The sequence below is a fragment of the Oncorhynchus nerka genome, linkage group LG8 (genome assembly GCF_034236695.1).
Source record: "Oncorhynchus nerka isolate Pitt River linkage group LG8, Oner_Uvic_2.0, whole genome shotgun sequence".
In the NCBI taxonomy this organism is placed as follows: Eukaryota; Metazoa; Chordata; class Actinopteri; order Salmoniformes; family Salmonidae; genus Oncorhynchus; species Oncorhynchus nerka.
In genome coordinates this window covers 29,848,868-29,857,453 of record NC_088403.1, presented here as the reverse complement: position 1 = coordinate 29,857,453, position 8,586 = coordinate 29,848,868, and the positions used below count along the sequence as shown (strand labels likewise).

General features: G+C 42.7%; 1 protein-coding gene across 1 annotated transcript in view; it reads left to right on the top strand.

Annotated features, from left to right (window-relative positions):
- Positions 1–423: 423 nt before the first annotated feature.
- Positions 424–8,586, top strand: part of LOC115133104 (plexin-C1-like) — a 22,248-nt gene continuing 14,085 nt past the window's right edge. The window contains 15 exon segments of the mRNA XM_065021661.1: positions 424–1,579; positions 1,714–1,854; positions 2,420–2,554; positions 2,644–2,738; positions 4,153–4,433; positions 4,527–4,629; positions 4,889–4,976; positions 5,129–5,167; positions 6,154–6,287; positions 6,514–6,690; positions 7,164–7,266; positions 7,467–7,646; positions 7,764–7,934; positions 8,058–8,160; positions 8,348–8,449. Coding sequence (XP_064877733.1) covers positions 614–1,579; positions 1,714–1,854; positions 2,420–2,554; positions 2,644–2,738; positions 4,153–4,433; positions 4,527–4,629; positions 4,889–4,976; positions 5,129–5,167; positions 6,154–6,287; positions 6,514–6,690; positions 7,164–7,266; positions 7,467–7,646; positions 7,764–7,934; positions 8,058–8,160; positions 8,348–8,449 — 2,818 coding nt within the window. The 5' untranslated portion in view covers positions 424–613.

The window sequence follows — 8,586 nt, the reverse complement described above, 5'->3', positions numbered from 1 at the left end:
AAAGTTGTCAAACATAAATAAAGTACTGATACAACTGAAGTTTTTGGTGTATTTTACTTAAGTACTTTACACCACTGCGTGCCAGTCTTTAGGGTAGTATTTTGTCTAGTAATGTAACACTTTCTCCACCAGAACGCAGTGAAGGACCGCCCCCTTGGGATCATGAGGACATCATAGTAATGTGTGAGGCTTTCACTTGGTTACGTATTTCATTAATGAATCAAAGTGTTTAAATCTCAATAATCATATAGGTGATGGTGATGTTGACACTGACATTTGAATAGGCAATATAGGCATTACCAGAAATGCCCGTTTGGAGACGTTTTGGAAACATCCAAACAACGATGTTACTGCAACACCCTCTGCTGAGATTGAAAGGTAGGGAACTAACGTTAATCTCGACATCACAGTAGAGAGTTAAACACGGAAATCTGAGTCTCAGTACATAACCGCCGCTACTAAATTGAATGACCTAAAGTGAACACATAGTTGCAGCATCCATCCACTGTGCGCTTTTACGCAATCCTCCTGTTGGCCTTCGGCACAGTAGGACAGTGGCATCAGAGGCGCAGAACAGAGTTTACCATGCACTCTCTCAGGCTTGACTGACTACATGACATACGAGATGAAGGCTGCTTTCTGGGGGGTTCTCCTCGCCTGTGTGGACTGGGGTTGGGGCCAGGAGAACCTCACATTTGATGGAGACGTCCGCGACTTTGCCATTAGTGACCGCTCCGTATACGTCGTTACGGATGACCGACTCTACCAGCTGGACCATGATTTTGCCAAAGTTATAAAGAGGGATACTCCGAATGTAGTTTATCCTAACCAAGAAGCACCTCTTTCCAATGAAACGTATCCATTTAAGGTAAACATTTTACTGCCATTCATCAAAAACAAGACCTTGATCACCTGTGGAACCACAAAATGCGGTTACTGTGAAATACTGGATCTCAACGAAATCTCGAAATCTGTGCATTCGGAGAATATTGAAGTGGGTTCATTGGACCCTGGAGATTCAACCATTGGCTTTATTGTTGATGTCGGGACGAACTCCTACATTATGACTGGAAGGCTGCAGAGCCGTGTGCGTAAAACGTGTGCGAATTCAAATCAGTTGCTTGACCTACGGAATACACTAGATGGACAGCATGGGGGAATCTTTTCTGATTCAGATGAGAGTACGACTCCGTATATTGACGCCAGACAAAAGGAGAAGTTTCAGTTTGTGGACGGCTTTCAGAGTAATTCACACATCTACGTGTTCTCGAACGTTCCCCAAGAGCGTCAAGTTCGAGTTATTTGGTTCAAGAGCGAGAACAGTAAAACAAATACTTTGAGGTACTTCAAAGGTGCGACACTCAAATGCTGTGGAAACACGGAGCGGCGGGAGCTCCTGTCTTCCTCTGTGATTCAAGGTTCTGGTGGGCTCCATGGGCAGGTGCTCTGGGCAGGTGTGTTCACGGCTGGTAACACGAGCGACCCCATCAACACCGTGCTGGCCATCTATAACATCAGCTCTACAGGGCCTCAACTCAAATACAATGACCCAGACTTCTGCTATAAAGGCTGTGCAGAGGTTGGTGAGATGATGATGATTTGATGTATGGTTTATAACCAACACCATAGCAAAGTCACTATCATTATCGTTACCCTAATTTCTTAGCAAATGTGTTGAGATTGTCTTTAACACGGATATGTATGCTGTTCCAGGCATTGCCAACGGGTACCACCCAGGACCTGCACCCAGAGGCAGTAGTGTTTAAATACAGCTCCATGACATCAGTGTTGGCAGTGAGACACAACTCCTGGCTGGTGTTCTTCATTGGGACAGGAGACGGACAACTCATCAAGGTCTGTGGAACACAGTTCTGAGAACTCTTAACACACACACACAGACACACAGACACACACACACACACACACACACACACACACACACACACACTGGCCTCATAACACCCTTCTCGTGTCCTTATTTCTCCCTTGAACACACAGATACTCATACAACAGAATAACAGCATTTTTTTTTTACCGAAGTCTAAATTAGCCTGGCGAAACCCCGCAGTTACTTTATTAGGCACAATAGTCTCCTTTATGCAGTGTTGTCCCTGGAAAGCTTTAATAATCCAGCCAAATCCCCTGCATGTTTCTAACAGAAATATCACCACCATGCAGTACACTCTAACAAACCAGACAGGGGTTTGGTCACCACTACACATCAGTGATTGTTAGTCTATCATGTATCATCATCACCAAATTCATACTCTTGACAGAGAGAAATGTGTGCGGTCAACTGATATTTACAGCTGCAGTATAGGGGATTTCCTAGGGCAATGTTATGCATTGTGGTTTGTGAGTGTTATGTGTCAATCTACAGAGAGATGTTATTCAAGTGTCTCTTTCTGTCCCATGCCAGCTTGCTGTAGACAAGGCCTACAAACCTGCCTGTCCCAGAGTGCTCTACAAGTCAGATGACGACCGCCGTGTGTTTCCCAAGATGCACCTGGATCCAGTGGACCGCAAACATGTGTACATGGCACTGAGGAACCAGGTAAGTTCTACTGTACACAGAGATATATATTATACAGTACAAGCATTCTGAAATAGGACCCAGGACATAATATTGTGTGTTTGTTGTAGATGGTACGTGTGCCTGTGGCTCAGTGCAGTGAACACAAGAGTCTGAAGGACTGTTGGTCTGCTCAGGACCCCTTCTGTGGCTGGTGTGAGTCAAGGTCAGTCACAAGAACCACAACTACACACTTCTACAACTTACGCTATATAGAGATTTCTTTATTATGTCACATATTTTCTTTTCTAAAATGTACTTTTTAATTATTGTTGTGAAGATCAACAGTGGCAGTCATTTCAATGTAATTCAATGAGGACAGTTGGTTTGTCTGTGTTAATGACATACCTCGGCCCAGGTTTTTTAATATCATATGATCTTGATTTCTACAAATTCAGAGTGGTAGAACAAAGGGCATTTCCTCTATCACCCGGAGCTTCTTAAAATAAACGTGGCACTATAGATGAAACTTCCTGTGAATATACACTACCGTTCAAAAGTTTGGGGTCACTTAGAAATGTCCTTGTTTTTGAAAGAAAAGCAAATTTTTTGGTCCATTAAAATAACATCAAATTGATCAGAAATACAGTGTAGACATTGTTAATGTTGTAAATGACTAATGTAGCTGGAAACGGCTGATTTTTTTATGGAATATCTACATAGGCGTACAGAGGTCCATTATCAGAAACCGTCCCTCCTGTGTTCCAATGGCACGTTGTGTTAGCTAATCCAAGTTTATCATTTTAAAAGGCTAATTGATTAGAAAACCCTTTTGCAATTATGTTAGCACAGCTGAAAACTGGCCTTCTTTAGACTAGTTGAGTATCTGGAGCTACAGCATTTGTGGGTTTGATTACAGGCTCAAGATGGCCAGAAACAAAGACCTTTCTTCTGAAACTCATCAGTCTATTCTTGTTCTGAGAAATGAAGGCTATTCCATGTGAGAAATTGACAAGAAACTGAAGATCTCGTACAACGCTGTGTACTACTCACTTCACAGGACAGCGCAAACTGTCTCTAACCAGAATAGAAAGAGGAGTGGGAGGCCCCGGTGCACAACTGAGCAAGAGGACAAGTACATTAGTGTCTAGTTTGAGAAATAGGTGCCTCACAAGTTCTCAACTGGCAGCTTCATTAAATAGTACCCGCAAAACACCAGTCTCAACGTCAACAGTGAAGAGGTGACTCCGGGATGCTGGCCATCTAGGCAGAGTTCCTCTGTCCAGTGTCTGTGTTCTTTTGCCCATCTTAATCTTTATTTTTTATTGGCCAGTCTGAGATATGGGTTTTTATTTGCAACTCTGCCTAGAAGGCCATCATCCCGGAGTCACCTCTTCACTGTTGGTGTTGAGACTGGTGGTTTTTGTTTTAAAAAACAGACGTTTCCAGCTACAATAATCATTTACGACATTAACAATGTCTACACTGTATTTCTGATCAATTTGATGTTATTTTAATGGACCAAAAAATTGCTTTTCTTTAAAAACAACATGACATTTCTAAATGACTCCAAACTTGTCCTGTTTATCTGTGTCACCCTAAACCTGCTCAGCCTGACCCCTCTATGTGATGTGATCTAGATGTTCGTTTCAGGGTGACTGCCTTCAACCTTCAGCCTGGATCTCCATCTCTGAGGACTCCCAACAACAGAACATGGTCTCTTACCAGGTGGAGAAGAGCAGCAGTGGAGAGAGGATCACACTCTCTGTCAAGGTCCACCTGAATGTGCATGGGACAGGAAGTCTCACCTTCACCTGTAACTTCTTCAATAAAAGAGGTGATCTGTGTGACAGGACAAGCCCCGCTCCAGCTTTTCCGCAATGCTCCTGCCTGTTCTCCAGCGACCAGCTTCCTGCTGAAGGTAACCTTTCACCTTCTAACTCTCCTGTAGATTTCCCATTGACAAAATGGAGCATCTTGCTTAGAGATTGTTTCCCTGTGTTCTCCCACATAGGGTTGAATGTCACAGTGAAGATAAGAGTGGGGAAGCAGAACCTTGCTGAGAAACTGATGCTCACGAACTGTTCAGACATCACTGGACCACCTACCTCTGCCCTGTCAGTCAGAAATCCCAAATCTGTCATGCTACGCCTCAGCACCTTCATATAGCTATGTTTCAACCTACTTGTTTAGACCTACTTCAATATTTACTCTAAATACATCTTTTAAATGATATGTTGGGCAGATTGTGTTACACACTTGCCTTTCTGTATGTTATAGATTTGTTAGTCCACATTTTGCTTGAGTAGCAGATGGTACACATGTTTATGATTAAACTCAGTGTAGTATTCTTATTCCTGTCTCTGTGTCTCTCAGGTGTTCTCAGTGCATGACAGCTGGATGTAGCTGGAGTAATGATGTCTGCTCCTGGACAACCAGGTCTGCCAACTCAGACCCCATACAGGTATCTCTCTCTCTCTCTCTCTCTCTCTCTCTCTCTCTCTCTCTCTCTCTCTCTCACACACACCCCGTATTTGAGGGTGTTCATCTCGCAACTTCTTCACCATGTGTGTTCCTGTATCTTGTTCATCAACCCTCTCTCACTTCCTTCCCCAGGACGTGTGCAGACTCAGCCAGTCAGGTTTGAACTACTCTGTAAGTCCATCCTGCTGATCACAGGCTTTTCCTCTTCACCAGCATCTCTCAGTGGATCGTATGTCCCTTATAGGGAAGTTTGATCTCAGAACAGGGAACTAAGTTCGTATGTATGTGGGTTTTTTTGTGCGCAAGTGTGCGTGTGTGTCTGCATGTGACACAGAGTGGACTTGAAGTGGTCTGAGATTTTCACGGTGACATTGACGGCACAGTCATTTCATGCAAAGTACCTATCACATAGCTTAGGACATCTGTTATGTGACAAGGACAAAGCTTTCTTGTATATGGTCACTACAACCTATACACTACCAAAACAAATATGTGTTCACACGTGTGTCGTAAGCTACTTACTGTACATACATACATACATACATAATACATACATACATACATACATACATACATACATACATACATACATACATACATACATACATACATACATACATACATACAGTAACTTATTTCAACAGCTAAAACAGTGTTAACATCTGAACTTTAATAACCCTGAAAGATCCATTATAGTGTCTGTATTTGAGATGTTTTAATGGGATTACTTTGTTATCATGCTCCTCACAGTTTGAATGAAATGTGAATAATTGAATTAGATGTGATGAATATAGCTGTGTGTGTTTGGTGGTGAAGGAATTGTTTGTTCCTTATAGGGTTTGGTGTTTGTAAAGTGTCATAAAGTTCCTTTGGCCTTATCAAACCTCACTCTCTCACACTCGCTCTCGAAAGCTAAGATTGAGGACAAAATGAAGACACTCAAATGGATGTCTACCAATGCCAAGATACTATATTCAGTTAGACAGAGCAATATTAAGCATTTTTCGGGGGTATGATATTTATGCCTCTAACTTTGTCACTCATCATTAATTACCAAAACTAAAGACCAGGCCTACAGCCACAAACACATATTTAATTTCACTTGTCTTTATCAGAAATATTGTCTGTGTCTGTCTCTGTGTCTGTTTGTTTGTTAGGAGCCAGTGATCTTTTCCATAGAGCCCAGTGTTCTGTCCTTCCATGGGAGAAACCATGCCTTGATGAATGGAGAGAACCTGGATCATGTGACCAAGGTTCGCATCCAAGGGCACATGAACTGCAGTCTCAAGGAGTGAGTCAAAGTGGACAATCGGTTGAATATGATTTGTTTTCTAATGATGCAAACATCATTTTTTGAGATACATAAAAGGTGGATTATTTAAATCAATGCTTTTAAACAATGATTTAGATGGGTTTTTTCACTGGTGCTCAATTCATTCATGAAAACCCAATGCCTTACCACTGTGTTTTTGTAAAGTGTGTATCTAACCTGTGTAGTGTGTGTATCACATGGTCAGGTCTCCAGTGTGGAACCACACTGGGTCCAGTCTGACGTTCCACATCCCCAGTGGAGACAAAGGTTCTGTCAGTGTGTGTGCCATGCTGCCAGACGGTCGCTGTCTGGGCAAGGCCACTGTCACCTATGGGTCCTCACCATCCTGCACTGGGCTAACACCAAGCACTACCTGGGCTAGGTAAAAACACACACACACACACATAGGTACGCACATATGATCAGAATTGTTATATACACACACACACACACACACACAAGCTATACAGAGGTTAAGAAACATGCCTGTAACTCGTTTCCACATATGGCTACTGGCCATGGTGTTGTCTGATGGGAAAAGAAAGTGGGCCGCTTCCCAGAAGTTGCTTCATTCAACAGTGTTTTAATAGATGTTTCATTTCCCTCTTTCTCTCTGCTGCTCAGCACTGGCTTCCCTTTTTGGTTTTGGTAGCTCTCTAAAGCAGATTCTTCATGCTTGGTTAGCTAGTTTTACTTAATTTATTCTGTCAAATGCTTTGGTTTGTGTTACAACTTTTTTTTCTTTCTCTGGCTTATTTAAATAATGCTGATGGGACATGACTACAATTCCCATCAGCACGCTAGGTGTGACCAACAACCCTCCTCTGATTGGTTGATTTTGTATGTGTCCTGCAGTGGGAAGAGGAAGATCAAGGTCCACGGGTCCCATCTGGAGTTTGTGGAGGAGGTTGTTCATGACCACGCCCCTCAGACCATCCATACCACCTACAGCTCTGGGGTAGGCATCTTAACAGACTGATTTAATTGATTTCTTGACTAAGCGTCATGTCTTTACCCACTCACCTAACCAGTCAGCAACCTAATATGAACCTAATATACACACACCTCACCAAACTTTCACCTTCACACAACACAGAAATCAGTCATGGGGGGGATCAGTATCTGAGGTATACTAATTCATGTTGTTGGTGTTTTTAGACTCTGTGGTACCACACACCTCCCTTTGAACACATTAACCAGCCAGTCACCTCCACTGTGTCTCTGAGAGTGGCCAATCAGACACTGGCCTGCTCATCACAGCTCACCTACCATCCCAACCCAGAATTCACCAGCTACACCGCAATCAAGACAGGAAATGACATGCGTGTCACCATTGAGGTATACACACATGCACATGCATGGAGGCACGGATATTTTGGTAGCACACTCCCTCTCTCTTTCTCATTCATTCATACACACACACACATTCCATTTCTATTTTTATTTTTATTTCAGAAAAGGGCTGACAAGTTGAACATCACCACAGAAGAGATCTTAGTGTTTGGTGTTCAGGAGGAGAACCAGGATGTAGAGTGTGTCATGGACACCATCGAGACGAGCAACGAGACTGACTCTGTCATCTGTGAGATAAAGAACACTCCCAACTTTAACATCAATTCACTGAGGGTAAACCTCTTATTCAGATAAATCCAAAAAGGCTGTTAATTGCTCTTGGAAACTCCGAATCAGAACTGTCCTTGGAAATAGTATTTTACAGTCAACATGCATTATGATGTGCTTGTTTTTCAGATAAGAGTTGGAAACTTCACCAAAATGCTTTTGCCAAAACAAGCTGCACCTTCACTGCTAATCATCCTTGTGCTTATACCCATCGTCATTGTGGTTATTGTGGGTAAGTCTTCACCTTCATCAACTTTGTTTTGACTTAGTGTCTCACAACAGACTGTAAATGTCCAATCAAGTAGCTGGCACACAAGATTTGGTTCTGGGTTCTGAAATGAGGTCTGACCTGGTTTGGTTGAATAGGTTTAGGTATGGTGGTGTGTGTGTGAATAAAGCTCTTGTCCTGTCCTGATCAGGTGCGGTGTTGTATTCCTACAATAAACAGAGGAAAATGGCGGCACAAATGAACAAGCAGCTGGATCAGCTGGAGTGTGACATCAGAAATGACATCAGACAAGGTCAGTCGTCGTGGACACACCGACCTTGATTTATATTCTTAAATCACACACAGACAGGCAAACACATACTCACATACTCACTGATGCACCAAATTGGCATCATACATGGATTTTAACAGAGTCAAGGCCCATGAGTA